The 18,383-nt window shown below is 45.8% G+C and overlaps 1 protein-coding gene across 1 annotated transcript in view; it reads left to right on the forward strand.

The window, feature by feature from the left end:
* Nucleotides 1–15,938, forward strand: part of PPM1L (protein phosphatase, Mg2+/Mn2+ dependent 1L) — a 61,657-nt gene extending 45,719 nt beyond the window's left edge. The window contains exons 2-4 of the mRNA XM_066556279.1: nucleotides 8,370–8,544; nucleotides 13,583–13,744; nucleotides 14,618–15,938. Of these exons, the coding sequence (XP_066412376.1) occupies nucleotides 8,370–8,544; nucleotides 13,583–13,744; nucleotides 14,618–14,967 (687 nt within the window). The 3' untranslated portion in view covers nucleotides 14,968–15,938. The remainder of the gene's footprint in view (nucleotides 1–8,369; nucleotides 8,545–13,582; nucleotides 13,745–14,617) is intronic.
* Nucleotides 15,939–18,383: the final 2,445 nt, after the last annotated feature.

Raw genomic sequence — 18,383 nt, forward strand, 5'->3', positions numbered from 1 at the left:
CATTCACAGATGAAAATAGCTGGGAACCTCCTTGACCTTCTGCTTTGATAATGAGTGCAATTAACAACCCTAACAAGCTGGAGAAACACAATGACTATGTACCATCTTATTTAATTAAACTGTGTTTCAGGAAAATTTCATTTAAATGGCCACTTATATGACCATTTAAAGGAAAAGATTTCCAGTCTTTTGGAAGGGTTTCCCTGGCATTGAATCCTTGAGGTTGGAAAAGACTTCCAAGACCATTGAGTCCAGCCTGGGCTCGATCCCCACCTTGTCACCAGCCCAGAGCACTGAGTGCCACCTCCAGGTGTTCTTTGAGCACAGTTGGTTTCATCTTTCTTTTCTCTGACTTCCATTTCACTTGATTTTTGGGATCAGAACATCTCAGGTTATTGAGCCCAAAGGCAGGCGGGGAGCAGGGAATGGTCTGGAGGTGGTTTTGCTCCTATTCCTCAAGTTCATGAGTAGATCATTCCAAAAGATGGGAAAACAAGGAGGGAGGAGGCAGATGTAGGAAAAAAGGAGGGAGACAGATCCTGATGGAAGGGAGAACAGTGAGTGCAATGCCCTGTGCAGGCTGCCCTGGAGCAGAGGCTGGGCAGAGCCACAGAATAAAGCAGGGATTCATTCAAAGCATCTCCTCCATGGATCCAGGTTTGAGCTTTTCTGTGTTTCACATTCTGGGCTGCTTCAGTGTGTGGGTCTGGGCTTCACATGAGGGGATGCTGAGCTCTGTGCACAGAGCAGGGAGACAAAACAATTCCTGCTCCAGCTGGGCACCAAGGACAAATGATCCAAATCTCAGCCCCAGGAGCACAAACCCCGTGGGCTGGAGAGAGAAAAACAAGCAGGGTGGGACTGCAGGGGCTAAAGCTGGGATGGGACAATGAACTGCAAGGTGCAAATGGAGCAGAACTGATCCAAGGCAGAGACCCCGGGAGCGCTCGTGCATTTTGGGGCCATTTTGGTTCATCTTGGGTGCAGCCCTGGCTGGGCTCTGGTGCTGCCCAAGGTGGATCCATGGAGGAGATCCTTGGAATGATTCCCTGCTTTATTCTGTGGCTCTGCCCAGCCTCTGCTCCAGGGCAGCCTGCACAGGGCGTTGCACTCACTGTTCTCCCTTCCATCAGGATCTGTCTCCCTCCTTTTTCCTACATCTGCCTCCTCCCTCCTTGTTTTCCCATCTTTTGGAATGATCTACTCATGAACTTGAGGAATAGCAACAAAACCACCTCCAGACCATTCCCTGCTCCCCACCTGCCTTTGGGCTCAATAACCTGAGATGTTCTGATCCCAAAAATCTTTTTTTTTTATTCTTTCACCTGTACATTTGTAGAGGGAAGAAGGAATGACATCCAAGCGCTGGTGTTTGTCCTTCCTGGGGCCTGATTTATGTCCCTCCTGCTCCCAGGGGTGCAGCTCTCACAGTTTGTGTTGTGAAATGCCTCCAGAAAAGGAACAGGCTTTGGAAACTATTTATGGATTGGAATTGGCTGCTGTTCTATTTAATGAAGTCCCTGTCTTTGAGCCTCTGCCATTTAATTAAGTGCTTTATATAATTACTCTGTGACATCAATTCTGTCCACTCTGCAAGGTTTGTCTGTTCCTCCTGAAGGAGGTGTTTTATTTAATGGGAGTTTCTGGGTCCTGCAGCTCAGGAGGAGAAGCTGCAGCTGAATTCCAGGGCAGTCACTCTGTAGCAGGGTGGAATGCTGAGATCCTGATCTGGCCATTCTTTTTTTCCTTGGTCACTGGTGTCCCTAAAATGTCTCTGATTCCTCCTGGTTTTAGGAAAAGGAGCTGTGGCACCACAAGCAAAGCACCTCTTCCCTCAGAGCCTTCACATCCTCACCTCTGCCAGCTCATCAGAGGGAAAGTTTCCTTCTCTGGAAAAAAAAAAAAAAAAGAAAACCAAACCTTTTTCCCATTTTTTTATTGGGTTCCCCCTTTTTTATTGTAATTTCTCTTTTTTTAAATTGTTTTCTTAAACCCTCAGATACTCTCTTTTCTCTACCTTTTTTTTTACTACATTTTTTCATTGTAAAATTTCCCCCTTTTTCTTTATTATTTTCTTAAACCCTCAGATACTCTCTGGATTCTCAGATTCCAGGTATAACAAGCAGGGTTTTCCACGGACAATTCCCCAGTGACCTTGCCCCAGTCAATCATTATTACCCCCCTGTTTATACACTTGGGATTCCAGGAGCCTTTTTAAGCTCCGAGTTGTGCCACAATCTCGTGTTTCAGCTGCTTATCACCCACATGATCCCAAAAATCTCTTTTCCTGGCAGCCTGCTGTTCCAGGAGAGGACACAAAAGTTTGCTTTATTCTGGATTAGTTTTATAAAACCAGGAATGTGGCTTGTGCGAGTGTTTTCCTGACTGGGGAATGGGAAATAATTGGGATTTCGTGGATCACACCTGTGTCCCTGCAGTGTCACCCTGTCCCTGCTGGGCACAGGGAGAACAGGATTCATCCTTTTTCCATCCCAGCTCTTGTTGGCTTCCTTGCTCCTGGTTCCAGCTTTCCTGGCTGCTCCAGCTCATTATTCAGGTCACTACAGCGGATTTTTCAAACCCAAAGGGGAGGGCAGGACCTCAGAAAATCACCATAATTGCATTGAACCAGAGCTGATGGAATCTGCAGAAATTTTAATTTCTGAAGGAAAGGGGGATTGCACCTTTTCCCTGTTAACCCTTTGTGTGCAGGGCCTGTCCCAGGTGTGGAAGGGACAGAGCCGGGTCCCATTGGTGTCTCCATTCCTGGCTCTCTTTGGGAGAGCTGCTGGGATGAGCCCTGAGGCTCCCCAGCTCCTCTTCCTCACCCCAGAAGGTTTGATCTCATCTCCTCACAGCTCTGGGTGTAACTCCTGCCTAATTATTCATGGGATTTCTTAATAGAGAACTTTTTAAGGTCAGACTTCAATGGAAACCTAAGGGTTGTTCCCACCATTGGATTTATCTGGTGTAGGAAGAGCCTTATCAGAGCCCCAAGGGACAGCATCTCCTGCTCCAGGAGCTCTCCTGCTTCCCTCAGGGGATTTCTGGCTGGGGAAGGCAAAATGAGAATATTTTCTACATTGACACTCTGCTGTTATTTGAAATTTCTGTGTGTGTTTGCTGCTTGCTGAGCTTTGGGGTTGTGCTGGAATCACAGAAATATTCCACTTAGAGGTGCTGGGAAGAGTGGGAGACAGGCTTGGGACCAGCTGGTGAACACTGCCGACATTCTAAGCAACTGAAAACTGATTTATTTTATTTTTATTTTTTTTGTCTCCTGTGTAACTCACCCAGACTGAATCTTCCCAGTTCTTGGTTTGTGCTTGGCACAGAGTGGAGTCTCTAAATCAGGAGAGACCATTTAGGCTAAAATAAAATAAAATAAAATATTCCACTGCTCTCCCTGAGTGCTGGGAGGGAGAGAACAATGGCACAGAAAGATGAATGCTTCTTGCTCTTTAATTGAGTCTAATGGGCTATAAATACATTTTTCCCCTCAACTACAGGAGCAGAATGAAAGGCTTCTGGTAAAACTGGTTTTTCACTCTGAAAAACCCCTGCTCTTTGGAAAAGCTTCTGCACAGAGGCACCTGTGGAAATCCCCTGGAGTAGTTTGAAGGCCTTTTAATTCCTAATAAAAGCTTTCAGTTCAGGGGCTGCGCTGATGCAGGGCTGCAGAGTGGGAAATGTCATTTCAAGTTGAGTCATTTTGCAAACCTCCTTTTTTTTGGTTTTTTCCCCTACCTTCAGTGTTAACTTGATGAGCTCAGTAAAATCCAAAATGCAGCATTTTGCTGTCTCAAAAAAGGCTTGGAAAACGAGCAGTTCAGCACCTGTGGAAATGCAGAGGGTTTATGACTGTGACCATCATTTTTAGGGTTATTGCTCTTCCTCTCTCTTCTGCCTGTTTATGCCAATATTAAAAATGATCCCTTTTGCCTGGATTTGATTACAGGGACATAAGAAAATGTTTCAGTTAATCCTGCTCGGGTGAAATATTCCTGACTGGCCCTCAAATGCAATCCCTGCTCACAAAATTTAGGAAATAAATTGTAATTTGAGTTTTTCTGGCTTTTTCTACATTCTTACCTGGTAATGGCCAAGTCTTTTCAGGCATTTTAAAACCTTTTTTTTTGTTCCAGACCTTCATTTCATATTCAGCTCATCTCTGCTAATAGTTCCACCCAATTAGCATCAAAATCAGGTGAAATCTTGACATTCCTTTTTTTTTTTTTTTTTAGCACTTCAATCACACCTGTTTTGCTTTGAGCCTTTAACTAAACGGTTCCCTTTGGTAAATTCAAATATCACTCAGACACTGGTGTCCTTTCCTCGTGGGTGCTGATCAGAATTTCTGTGCTTGAGCATCTCCCATTTTTGGGGCTCCATCCCCTCAAAGCATCTCCAGCTCCCTGCTTGGCAGAGCTGACAGAAATTGCACCCAACCCCTGCTTTGGGCCTCATTTCCCCACTAATTCTCATTTTTCTCCTCAAAGAGGCAATGATTGACTTTCTAATTAACATCCAGGGTTTGTGCACGTGCAATTTAGATGCTGATGCTTTTCTTTTTGCTGCAGGAATAATTCCTTTGCTCTCATTATTCCTGATATTTTTAATTTCGGGGGGGTGTGTGTGGTTGTCAGAGCAAATATTCAGGGTGGGATAACCCAGCCCAGCTGGGATTTGATATTTCCATATCAAATGGGGGAAATCTGGGGACTCCACAGCCTCTCAGGGCACTCTGACCAGAAAAAGAAGGTTTTTATCCAAGTTTTCATGGAATTTCCTGCATTTCAGTCTGTGCCCGTTCAGGATAAACAGAAATTGTTGGCTTGGTGTGTTCACTTGGAAAATTGTCCTGTGACTTCTCCAATCTTTGGTGGAATAATTGATAAATAATTGATAAATCCAGAGGAATTGCACTCATTTGCTGGGGGGGCAGGCACCTGCAAATGACTTGGAATTAATAAATCCAAGCACAGTTCTAAATATTTAATAAATCCAAGCACAATTCTAATATTGCACAGGGTGGACTAAAGGAAAATTTAGGGAAAAATTAAGGAAAATCAGAAAAATTAGAATTGAGGAAAATTAACCACAAATTCCTGAATTTGAGATAGAACAATCCCTGCACAATGTGCCTTCTGGCCCCGCTGGGGAAGAAGCAGCTCTTCAAATGCAACGTTCATTAATAATGAATTAATTCATTAATTACCCTGTGCTTGTGTGGGCAGTTCCTGTGGTTTCCCAGGAGAAATTCCCTGGTGCCACACGGGACCAGCGTGCAGGAATGTGGAGCAGGACCCCAGGGGTGTTTTGAGGCTGCACTTTAATCTCTGATTTAATCTCTGGTGTTGGCTTTGGAAAATGAAATTTAACCCCGGGACAGAGGGGACTTGTGGGCACTCCCAAACCTGGGACGAGCAGCGTTCCCAAGGCTTTGCCCCTTGGAGAGGCATTTCCACTGATTAATTAAAATTTGTTTGGGTGCTTCAGTGCCAAAAACGGCATTAAAAACAAACCAACTTTAACACAGGAATTAAAACAACTTTATTACCATTTATTTTTCTATTTTTCTACTCAAAAACTGGAGCACGGAGCCCTTGCCGCCGTGTCAGGGAGGGAAACTGAAAAAGCCCAAGTTAAAGCTGTGCCAGAAAAAGGGAATTTCCATTCCCTGCGCCAGGGGATGCTCCAGGGAGGGCTGGAAATGGGGGCTCAGCCTGGGCTGGTCCCTGCAGCTGCTCCCAGAGGTTACTCCGAGGTTACTCCGAGGTTACTCCGAGGTTACCCCGAGGTTACTCCGAGGTTACTCCGGCTTTACACCAGCCCCAGCTCCAGCCCAACCCTGCCCTCTGCTGGGCCCGAGCAGGGAATCAAAGGGATTTTCATCAATTAATTAATTAATTAAAATGAATGCTCTGGGTTTGTGTGTGTCGGGATTTACGGGCTGGGGGTGTTCCGAGGGCAGGGCAGGGGATTCCACTTGTGCTTTAAATGGAAAAAACCAAAAAACGCATTAAATTTGATTCCACTCTGCCACGTGCTGCTTTCAAATTTAGAATAAAAATTTAGGATTAAAATTTAGGATAAAAAATATTAAGTTTGATTCTGCTCCACCACGCGGTGCTTTAAAATTTAGAATAAACACACCCAATTTTATATCACTTTGCTATGTGGTGCTTTAAAATTTAGAATAAACACAGCAAATTTGATTCCGCTTTGCCAATTGGTGCTTAAAAATTTAATATAAAAATTTAAAATAAAAAATTCTGAAGGAACACATTAAGTTTGATTCTGCTCCACCACGCGGTGCTTTAAAATTTAGAATAAACACATTAAATTTGGTTCCATTTTACCAATTGGGGCTTAAAAATCTAGAATGAAGATTTGGAATAAAAATTCAGAATAAACACATTAATTTTGATTTCACTCTCCCACTTTGTGCTTTAAAATTTAGAATAAAAATTTTGAATAAACACATTAAATTTTATATCGCTTTTCCACTTGGTGATTTAAAATCTAGAGTAAACACATTAAATTTGATTCTGCTTTGCCAATTGGTGCTTAAAAATTTAGAATAAAAATTTAGAATAAACACATTAAGTTTGATTCCAGTCTGTTACTTTGTGCTTTAAAATTTAGAATAAAAATTTAAAATAAACTCATTTAATTTGATTCCACTTTGCCAATTGGTGCTTAAAAATTTGGAATAAAAATTTAGAATAAACACATTAAATTTGATTCCAGTCTGCCACTTTTGCTTTAAAATTTAGAACAAACACATGAAATTTGATTCTGCTTTACCAATTGGTACTTAAAAATTTAGAATAAAAATTTAAAATAAAATATTCAGAATAAACACGTTAAATTTGATTCCACTTTACCAATTGATGGTTAAAATTGTAGAATAAAAATTCAGAATAAAAAATCAGAATAAACACATTAAATTTGATTCTGCTTTACCAATTGGTTACTTTAAAATTTAGAAGAAAAAAATTTAAAGTGAAATAATTCAGAAAAAACACATTAAATTTGATTCCACTTTACCAATTGGTGCTTAAAATTTTAGAATAAAAATTTAGAATAAATACATTAAATTTAAACACATTAAATTTGATTCCGCTTTTACCAATTGGTTACTTTAAAATTTAGAAGAAAAAAAATTTAAAATAAAAAATTCTGAATAAACCCATTAAATTTGATTCCACTTTTACCAATTGGTTACTTTAAAATTTAGAAGAAAAAAAATTTAAATAAAAAATTCAGAATAAACACATTAAATTTGATTCCGCTTTACCAATTGGTGCTTAAAATTTTAGAATAAAAATTTAGAATAAATACATTAAATTTAAACACATTAAATTTGATTCCGCTTTTACCAATTGGTTACTTTAAAATTTAGAAGAAAAAAAATTTAAAATAAAAAATTCCGAATAAACCCATTAAATTTGATTCCACTTTTACCAATTGGTTACTTTAAAATTTAGAAGAAAAAACATTAAAATGAAAAAAAATTCAGAATAAACACATTAAATTTGATTCCGCTTTACCAATTGGTGCTTAAAATTTCAGAAGAAAAAATTTAGAATAAACACATTAAATTTGATTCTGCTTTTACCAGTTACTTTAAAATTTAGAAGAAAAAAAAATTGAAATAAAATATTCAGAATAAACACATTAAATTTGATTCCGCTTTTACCAGTTACTTTAAAATTTAGAAGAAAAAAAAATTGAAATAAAATATTCAGAATAAACCCATTAAATTTGATTCCACTTTTACCAAGTGGTTACTTTAAAATTTAGAAGAAAAAAATTTAAAATAAAAAAAAATTCCAAATAAACACATTAAATTTGATTCCACTTTACCAATTGATGGTTAAAATTTTAGAATAAAAGTTTAAAATAAAAAATTCTGAATAAACGCATTAAATTTGATTCCACTTTACCAATTGGTACTTAAAAATTTAGAATAAAAATTTAAAATAAAATATTCAGAATAAACACGTTAAATTTGATTCCACTTTACCAATTGATGGTTAAAATTTTAGAATAAAAATTCAGAATAAACACATTAAATTTGATTCCGCTTTACCAATTGGTGCTTAAAATTTCAGAATAAAAAATTTAGAATAAACACATTAAATTTGATTCCGCTTTTGCCAATTGGTTACTTTAAAATTTAGAAGAAAACAAATTAAAATTAATTTCACTTTTCCGCACTATAAAGTTCCGATTAACGCCCTGAGTTGTGCCGGTGGCGCTGCCCCAAGCCCCGAGCTGTGGGGGCGCAGCCCTGGGAGCGGCGGGGGCTCTCTGGGGGTGCCCATTCGGGCCAATTAACGCCGCTGTTAATTGCCGTGCAGTCGGCAGCGGAGTACGTGAAGGCGCGGCTGCCCGAGGTGCTGAAGCAGCACCTGCAGGACTACGAGCGGGACAAGGAGAACAGCGTGCTGTCCTACCAGAGCATCCTGGAGCAGCAGATCCTCTCCATCGACAGGGAGATGCTCGAGAAGCTCACCGTGTCCTACGATGAGGCAGGTACGGCTGCGCCTCAGAAATCTCATTTACTGCCCCAAAAACGGCTCATTTCCCCAAACCCCCTCAGTTTTTGTCATTGTTTTATGAAATGTTTGTCCCCTCCTCAAGTGGTTCCTCATAAATCTCATTTACTGCCCCAAAAACGGCTCATTTCCCCAAACCCCCTCAGTTTTTGTCATTCTTTTATGAAATGTTTGTCCCCCCTGTAGCGGTTCCTCATAATTCTCATTTACTGCCCCAAAAACGGCTCATTTCCCCAAACCCCCTCAATTTTTGTCATTGTTATATGAAATGTTTGTCCCCTCCTCAAGTGGTTCCTCATAAATCTCATTTACTGCCCCAAAAACGGCTCATTTCCCCAAACCCCCTCAGTTTTTGTCATTGTTATATGAAATGTTTGTCCCCCCTGTAGCGGTTCCTCATAATTCTCATTTACTGCCCCAAAAACGGCTCATTTCCCCAAACCCCCTCAATTTTTGTCATTGTTTTATGAAATGTTTGTCCCCCCTGTAGTGGTTCCTCATAAATCTCATTTACTGGCCCAAAATCACTCTTTTCCCCAAACCCCCTCAGTTTTTGTCATTGTTATGTGAAATGTTTGTCCCCCCTTGTAGTGGTTCCTCATAATTCTCATTTACTGCCCCAAAAATCACTCATTTCCCCAAACCCCTTCAGTTTTTGTCATTGTTTTTCTGAAATACTTGTCCCCCCTGTAGTGGTTCCTCAGAAATCTCATTTACTGCCCCAAAATCACTCTTTTCCCCAAACCCCTTCAGTTTCTGTCCTTGTTTTCTGAAATGTTTGTCCCCTCCTCAAGTGGTTCCTCATAAATCTCATTTACTGCCCCAAAAATGGCTCTTTTCCCCAAACCCCCTCAGTTTTTGTCATTGTTATATGAAATGTTTGTCCCCTCCTCGAGTGGTTCCTCAGAATTCTCATTTTACCGCCCCAAAAATGGCTCATTTTCATCCTTCCCCAAACACCTTGTGCAGGTTCAGCTTTTGTCCTTGTTTTTCTGGAATGTTTGTCCCCCCCTGTAGTGGTTCCTCAGAATTCTCATTTTCCCGCCCCAAAAACGGCTCATTTCCCCAAACCGCTTCAATTTTTGTCATTGTTTTATGAAATGTTTGTCCCCCCTGTAGTGGTTCCTCATAAATCTCATTTACTGCCCCAAAATCACTCTTTTCCCCAAACCCCCTCAATTTTTGTCCTTGTTTTCTGAAATGTTTGTCCTCTCCTCAGGTGGTTCCTCGTAATTCTCATTTACTGCCCCAAAAATCACTCATTTCCCCAAACCCCTTCAGTTTTTGTCCTTGTTTTTCTGAAACGTTTGTCCCCCTTGTAGTGTTTCTTCATAATTTTCATTTTCCTGCCCCAAAAATCACTCTTTTCCCCGAACCGCTTCAGTTTTTGTCATTGTTTTATGAAATGTTTGTCCTCTCCTCAAGTGGTTCCTCACAATTCACATTTTCCCACCCCAAAAATTGCTCGTTTTCAATCCTTCCCCAAACTCCTTCAGTTTTTGTCCTTATTTTCTGAAATGTTTGTCCTCTCCTCAAGTGGTTCCTCAGAATTCTCATTTTCCCGCCCCAAAAGTCACTCTTTTCCCCAAACCGCTTCAGTTTTTGTCATTGTTTTCTGAAATGTTTGTTCCTCCTGAAATGGTTCCTCACAATTCTCATTTTCCTGCCCCAAAAATGGCTCATTTCCCCAAACTGCCTGTGCAGGTTGAGCTTTTTGTCCCCATTTTTTTTAATGTTTGTTCCTCCTCAAGTGGTTCCTCACAATTCTCATTTTCCTGCCCCAAAAATTGCTCGTTTTCAATCCTTCCCCAAACCCCTTCAATTTTTGTCCTTGCTTTTGTGGAATGTTTCTCCCTCCTCAAGTGGTTCCTTAGAATTCTCATTTTTCTGCCCCAAAAATGGCTTGTTTTCAGTCCTTCCCCAAACACCTTGTGCAGGTTCAACTTTTCTCCTTGTTTTTGTGAAATGTTTGTCCCTCCTGAAGTGGTTCCTCATAATTCTCATTTTTCTGCCCCAAAAATGGATCATTTTCAGTCCTTCCCTGAACACCTTGAACTTTTGCCCTTGTTTTGTGAAATGTTTGTTCCTCCTCAAGTGGTTCCTCATAATTCTCATTTTTCTGCCCCAAAAATGGCTCATTTTCAGTCTTTCCCCAAACACCTTGTGCAGCTGCAACATTCATTCTCATTTTTATGAAATATTTGTTCCTCCTGAAGTGGTTCCTTAGAATTCTCATTTTCCTGCCCCAAAAATTGCTCATTTTCAGTCCCTCCCCAAACCCCTTGAACTTTTGCCCTCATTTTTGTGAAATGTTTGTTCCTCCTGAAATGACTCTTTATAATTCTCCTTTTACTGCCCCCCCAAAAAATTATTCGTTTTCAGTCTTTCCCCAACCCCCTTGTGCAGGTGGAGCTTTTATCCTCATTTTTGTCAGCTTTTCTCCTCATTTTTGTGAATTGTTTGCTTTTCCTGTCCCAGGCTGGCTGGGGATGTCCCCCCTGGGTGCTGGCAGGAGCTGAGGGGACGCTCCTGCCAACGCTTTGTGCTCTGCTGTTAATTATTTTAATTATCTCCTGTGTCTCTCCTTTGGCACCTCCTGGGTTTTGCTCTTTTTCTCCTTCGCAAATTCCTGATTTTTGGCCTTTCCCAGCTGGGGGTGGGCTGGGCAGGCACAAAAGGTGATTTTAACCCTGACACGAGGCCATGGGCAGCCAAACCCAGGCAGTTTTTGGGGGCTTTTGGAGCAGTGAACTCCCAGTTTGCAGATCTGGTACTTGCCCTGGCATTTTCTTTTCAAGCAGTCAGAAATGTCTCCCAGCTTTTAAATCCTTTTGTAAAATGCACCTCACACCAGGAGCTTGGCTCGTGGGCTCTCAAAGGCCAGCTGAGGTCAAATGAGGGTGCAGAACATTTCTTTCATCACATATGGCTTGCTTTTAATAATGCACAAAAAATAAGATTCAAAATCTGTGGCTTTCTGTCACCTCTGTTGATCTTTTCTCACACAGAATTTCCCAAAACCCTGTAACTTTTTTTTTTCCCTTAGTTTGGTCACTCCAGCTCCTCTCCGCTTATTTTCATTTAAAGGAGTTTGTTAGGGAGGAGAAAATGCAGGGAAATTACTGATTCCTGTCAGAAGGAAAAGAAAGCTTTTTCCTTTATGGAAATCTCAGGGTTTGTATGGCAAAAACAAAGATTAAAGCTGCTTGAAACACATATTTGGGGATTTACCTCATCCAGCAAAAATCATGTGGAAATGAGAAGCTCCATAATAACTGGTTTAGAAGATTCCCAGCAGCACAGCTGTAAATGAAAGCCCAAAATTCCAGCTTGATCAGAGATGAAAACACAGCAGTGGAGCCCCTCACCCTCCTAATTGTGCCCCTTATTTATGAAAAGGCAGAAATGGCTCTACCTGCCCTTGGAACGAGAGCTGATTGTGAGCAGAGCCCAGAAAATGGGCAGTTAAATGTAATTACAGCAGCTGCTGGCGATCCTGGGTGCTGTTGGTGGTGCCATTTTCCCTTTTTTTGGCTTTTTTCCCCAGCAAAATCAACTGAACGAGGAGCTCGAGCTGCTGCTGGGGCACAAAAAGTGAAGGAAACAATCCCTCAAAATTGGCAAAATACAAGTGCTGGCGGTGAAAGGGGAGCAGATGCAATTTTTGTCTGGCAGGGGGTGACGTGAGGGATCCCCCAGAGCCCTCCTGGAGCCCTGCCAGGGTCTCATCCCTGCAGGAATGATCAGCAGCTGGAATTCCAGCAGCTGGAATTCCAGGGAAGCTGCCAGAGGAGGGACCTGGGGGGCTCCCACACTGATGGTGTGGGCAGGGAAGCACTTCCACACCTTTTCCAGCCTTTCCCATCCCTCCTGGAGGGAGCACTTTGCACCTCCAGGGAAATCCTTTCTCCCCAGGGATGAGTTCAGCTGCATCCATTTGCCAGAAGAAAGCTGAAATGCTCTGGGCTTGGCACCATTTTGGGTGTTAATTTGGCCTTTCTGGCAGCGTCCAGTGTTAATAAAGTGCAGCCTCGATGGACTCCACATCCCAATGTGGATCTTTCCCTCTTTTTGTGAATCTTTCCCTTCAGGAAATCAATCCATCAGAGCTACACATAAAATGAGTTTGTCTGGAAATAGTCAAGTGCTGGCAAGATTTTTTTTTTTTTGTGAGGTTTGAGTAAGGAAGATTTAAAAAATGAAAGGAGGCCAAAAGTGACAGATGGGGACAAATCCTCTCCTAATCTGTAAATCCTTTAGTTTAAAAAGTGGCATTCTTGACTAGCTAAGGCTGGGGTAATTTTGTGCAAGAATATTTTCTCCCAACAAAGCTTGCTGGCTCTTAATCCCATTCCTTTGATTTACAGTATCCCTAAACATCCGAGGTGGTCAGTGCCTGATCTGTGGCAAATTTTGGTTATTTAAAGGAATTTTAGCATTTAATGCCAATGTTCCAGGGGATTTCAGCCTGCTGGGAGGTTCTGGAGGTGCTTTTGTCCTGTGGGAAATGGTTTTTTTCTTTAATGGATGGCCCTTCTTCCCCATGAGTTCTGAAAAAATCGAGTTTCCTTATTGCACAACAAAAAAAGAGATGGAATTCATTTTTCCCTGCTGTCAAGCAGTCCTGGAGATATTGATATTTAGGGATTGCATCCAGAGCCAGAGCCAGCCCCAGAATGGGTTTTTTTAGCTGATATTTGCTGGTTTTGGGTGAGGGGGGCAGGGAAGGGGAAGATGGAAACTGGAAAGGAGATGGGAAATGGGAAATATTCCTCCCACTTTAAGGTGGGCTCAGTGCTCAGAACTGGAAAGGAGATGGGAAATGTTCCTCCCACTTTAAGGTGGGCTCAGTGCTCTGGGGGTCACAGCTGGGACTCCCCAATCCTGGCAGTCCTTCCCACCTCAAGGCATTCCATGACAGCAACACTTCCCTGCTGATCAGGGCTATCCATTTCATGACAGAAATTTGATTTTTCCCCCCTGTGGTTCTGTGCCTCCCCCCGGTGTTCCTGCAGGCACCACGTGTCTGATCGCCCTCCTGTCCGACAAGGAGCTGACCGTGGCCAACGTGGGCGACTCCCGGGGCGTCCTCTGTGACAAGGATGGCAATGCCATCCCCCTGTCCCACGACCACAAGCCCTACCAGCTGAAGGAGAGGAAGAGGATTAAGAGAGCTGGTGAGTTGTTGGAAGGTGCAGCTTTTATTTGTCACTAAAATTGACATTTCCCCTGGAGAGGGTGGGAAGCGCCCGGCTGAGGCGGCAGCAGATCGAATCTCCTGTTCTCCACCCAAAATTCCAGTGGGATGTCCCAGGGCAGAGGTGGCAGCAGATCAAATTGGAGTTCATTGTCCCATTCCAGCTTTAGCCCCTGCAGTCCCACCCTGCTTGTTTTTCTCTCTCCAGCCCACGGGGTTTGTGCTCTTGGGCTGAGATTTGGATCATTTGTCCTTGGTGCCCAGCTGGAGCAGGAATTGTTTTGTCTCCCTGCTCTGAGCACAGAGCTCAGCATCCCCTCATGTGAAGCTCAGATCCACACACTAAAGCAGCACAGAATGTGAAACACAGAAAAGCTCAAACCTGAGGCATCACCTCCCACATTCTGATCTCTGTAACCCCTTATGATGAAACTTTAGGGGGTCTGGCGGGAACCAGAAATCTCCTTGGATGTTCCAAAGAGCTCCTTGGATATTCCAAAGACCTGTTTAGATGTTCCAAGAAAGAACAGCCTGGATGTTCCAGAGAGCTCCTTGGATGTTCCAAAGAGCAGCTTGGATTTTCCAAAGAAAGAGCTGCTAGGACGTTCCAGAGAGCAGCTTGGGCGTCCCAAAGAGCAGCTTGGGCGTCCCAAAGAGCAGCTTGGGCGTCCCAAAGAGCAGCTTGGGCGTCCCAAAGAGCAGCTTGGGCATCCCAAAGAGCAGCTTGGGCATCCCAAAGAGCAGCTTGGGCATCCCAAAGAGCAGCTTGGGCGTCCCAAAGAGCAGCTTGGACATCCCAAAGAGCAGCTTGGGCATTCCAAAGAGCTGATTTAAGCACTGTTTTTCCCCCCAGGTGGGTTCATCAGCTTCAATGGCTCGTGGCGCGTGCAGGGCATCCTGGCCATGTCGCGCTCGCTGGGCGATTACCCCCTGAAGAACCTGAACGTGGTGATCCCCGACCCCGACATCCTGAGCTTTGACCTGGACAAACTGCAGCCAGAGTTCATGATCCTGGCCTCGGACGGGCTGTGGGACGCCTTCAGCAACGAGGAGGCCGTGAGGTTCATCAAGGAGCGCCTGGACGAGCCGCACTTCGGCGCCAAGAGCATCGTGCTGCAGTCCTTCTACAGGGGCTGCCCCGACAACATCACAGTCATGGTGGTGAAGTTCAGGAATAGCAGCAAAGCAGAGGAGCAGCAGTGAGGAGCCCCCGGGCCCGCTCAGGACTCAGAACAGTTTGTGTGTGCTGGGAAGCTCCAGGAACGCCGTGCGGGCTCTCCCGCAGCCGCGGATCCCTCTGGGCCCTGCTCGTGGCTTGACAAAAGGAGCAATACAACAAATAAATCCATGCTGAGCGACCACAAGAATCCAGTTTGTCCCCTGTCCCTGCCCCGTGCCCTCGCTGCTCCCTAGGAACCGACTGGAACCTCCCATTTCTCACTTTTCTTTAGGAATCCTCTGTAGGTTTGGGTTTGATTCCTCCCCTCGCGTGGGGCAGGGCAGGGGCAGGGCAGTGCTGCTGCTTCTCCCTCCTGGGTGTCACTGCTCAGGAGCTGCTCTCCTGTTCCTCATCTCTGCACCCTGCAGTGGTAGGGGTGGGTGGAGAAGGGTTTGTGATGTGAAGGAGGAAGAGGAGCCAGCTCTGAGCCTGCTGCCACTGCTGGCTCTGCTTTGTTCAACCTCCCCCCACAATAAACCCCTGCCAAGCATGTGAGTAGGTAGAGCTCCTGAGTTACCACGTTTATTCAGGCTGTGCATTACTCTAGGACAGTTCTTCTAGGCCATATTGTATCCAAACCAACTCATGGTGAACTTCAGCAAAGCCCTGGGAGCTCTGAAGCCCCTGGGTGGGAGCAGAATGTCTGTCCCTCACCGAGATCACCCCGACCTTACTGCTGTGGCATGGACTTGGAAAGAGATGAGAGAGAAAATGGATTTCACTGGTGACTGTTGGGAGCCTCACCCAAGCAGGGCGTTCCTCAGAGCTACCTAGCTGGAAGCCAAGCCTGTGAGAGACTTCCCTGTACCACTGCAATGGATTTGTGGTGTTAATCCCAGGGCAGACCCCTCTGGACGGGCTTTTGGGGTGACATGCAAATGCCAGGCAGCATCAATGCACTGTAGAGATGAAAGGTTGTGTTAAATCTAGATTTTAAAAGTATGTTTAGATCTAACTTTCAGTATTTAATTGTATTTTGGGGTCTGTGAGTGCTGTAAGTTGGAGTGAGGACAGTTTGGGTTTGCTGCACCTCTGGTGCCAGCTGTGTCATGGCAGAGGGACAGGGCGGGCAGGATTTTGGATGGCTCCTTTATCCTTATCCTGCCTTACAGAACTCCTTGGGATCTCCCCAGAACGTGGTCCTGGACAATCTGCTCAAGTCTTCAGGGTGATGGAGGCTGCCTGTGTTTGGTGTGGAGCTGGGTCAGGGATGTGATGGATTCCCTGCCTTTGCCTGTTCCTTGGGAAAGTCCAACATTCCTCATTTCCCAGCTGTGCCCCCTCTGCTCACCTGCAGGGGTCTGGGGAGGGGCTGAGGAGGTCGGGGTCTCTCAAGGCAAAAAATCAAAGAGCACAAACTTCTGCTCGAGAAGGAATCCCCATCTTTGTCTTGTTTCGTCCCTAGCTCACCTCTCCCCCAACAAACTTCCCTCCTTTAATTTGTTTGAGGATAATCTCAAAAAAATTGGTGGTATTTCCAAAGTGTGCCTGGAGCCCTGTGCTGATGCTGAGCTCCAGGAAGAGCCCCTGAGCAGTGTCCAGCAGGCAGGCAGGAGCCTGCCCTGCTCCTTTCCCTGCCCTTCCCCATCCTTGGTGCAGCTGAGCAGTGAACAGGAATTGCTGCTATTTGCCTCAGGGGTTGCAGTGTGCACTGAGGGCAGTGAGGGCAGAGTGCTGGCAAGTGCAGCCCCTGGGTGGGGAGGATTCCATGGGAATGCTGGATCTGGGCTGGAATGGCGCTGGGGGAGCAGCTCCAGGCAGAGCTCAGGGTGTGGAGTTTGCCTTCCCTGTCCCCTTGTGCCTTCCCTGTCCCCTTTCTCCTTCCCTGTCCCCTTCAGTGTCCCCTTGTGCCTTCCCTGTTCCCCTTGTGCCTTCCCTGTTCCCCTTCCCTGTCCCCTTCAGTGTCCCCTTGTGCCTTCCCTGTTTCCCTTCCCTGTCCCCTTTCTCCTTCCCTGTTCCCCTTGTGCCTTCCCTGTCCCCTTCCCTGCTCCCCTTGTGCCTTCCCTGTCCCCTTGTGCCTTCCCTGTCCCCATCCCTGTCCCCTTGTGCCTTCCCTGTCCCCATCCCTGTCCCCTTGTGCCTTCCCTGCTCCCCTTCCCTGCTCCCCTTGTGCCTTCCCTGCTCCCCTTGTGCCTTCCCTGTCCCCATCCCTGTCCCCTTGTGCCTTCCCTGTGGAGGGCACGGCTCCTGGGCAAGGAGGAATTCCAGCAGCTGTGAAGGACAGGGGTGTTTGTGATCCCTGAGCCATGCCAGGCAGTGCAGGAGCTGCCCTGGTGGCCATGCCCAGAGGAACAGCACAGATCCAGTGGGGGTGGCAGCTCCTGGGGCATTCCTGAGGGATCCATGAGCTCTGAGCACAGGACCAGGAGCTGGCAGGGATGGCAGCAGTGGCAGGGCAGGGCAGGGAGCCACTCCACAAAGGGATTCAGGCAAAGCCAACAGGGCAGGAGGGGTTTGCAGGTTTGCTGGATCCTTCCAGGATCGTTCCAGGATCGTTCCAGGATCGTTCCCTGTCCCTCAGGCAGCCCTGTGCCAAGCTCCAAGTGGCTGCAGCTTCCTCCCCCCTCCCTGGCAGGGCTGTCCTGGCCGGAGCCATCCATGCCAACAACCTCTGCTCAGCCCAGGGATTTTTGCTTTGGTTGCTTTGAAAATGGAGCTTCAGCTGCTTCAGGTTTGAAGAGGAAGGACTGATGGAGGTGAGAGGCTTTGTGTGGTGTCCCACACCCACGTGCAGTGCCTACCTGTGCTCCCAGCTGGAAGCTTTGGAAGCTTTCCCTGCAAAGGGAGGCGTTTCCAGCTTTCCAGTGGTGCTGATTTGTGCCAAACTCTGTCGTGACACAGCTGGAGGCTGGCAGGATGAACTCCTTGTACATAATCGCTGATGCAGGGCTCTCCCACTGCCTTAACACTCCATCCTCCTCCCGGGCAGGTGCTGTGGCCAGGAATTCTCCCTGGCTGTGGCAGCGGGGCTCCAGCGCTCCTGCTGCTGCCCTCCCGACCACAGGGAGCTGCCTCTGGGAGCTGCTGCTGCCCACCCAGCCGGGTCTGGGGGCTCCATCCGCTGGGGCACAGCTCCTGCTGCCCACCCAGCCGGGTCTGGGGGCTCCATCCCCTGGGGCACAGCTGCTGCTGCCCACCCAGCCGGGTCTGGGGGCTCCATCCGCTGGGGCACAGCCAGCAGCTGCTGCTGCCCAAACCCCTGGGGACAGCTGGAGCCTCAGGGCACAGGGAGAGGCTGCCAGGGAGCATCTGCAGGTGACCCAAAGTGACCAAGGGACCTTGAGCCACAAGGCTGAGCCAGTGCTGGGGAATGGGGCTGTTCCCAAATTGGGCTGTTCCAAGGGACACTCCAGCTCCCAGTGCTCAGGAACTGGGCTGTTCCAGGGGCATCCCAGTGCTT

This window comes from Molothrus aeneus, chromosome 10 (assembly GCF_037042795.1).
Source record: "Molothrus aeneus isolate 106 chromosome 10, BPBGC_Maene_1.0, whole genome shotgun sequence".
NCBI classification, from domain to species: domain Eukaryota; kingdom Metazoa; phylum Chordata; class Aves; order Passeriformes; family Icteridae; genus Molothrus; species Molothrus aeneus.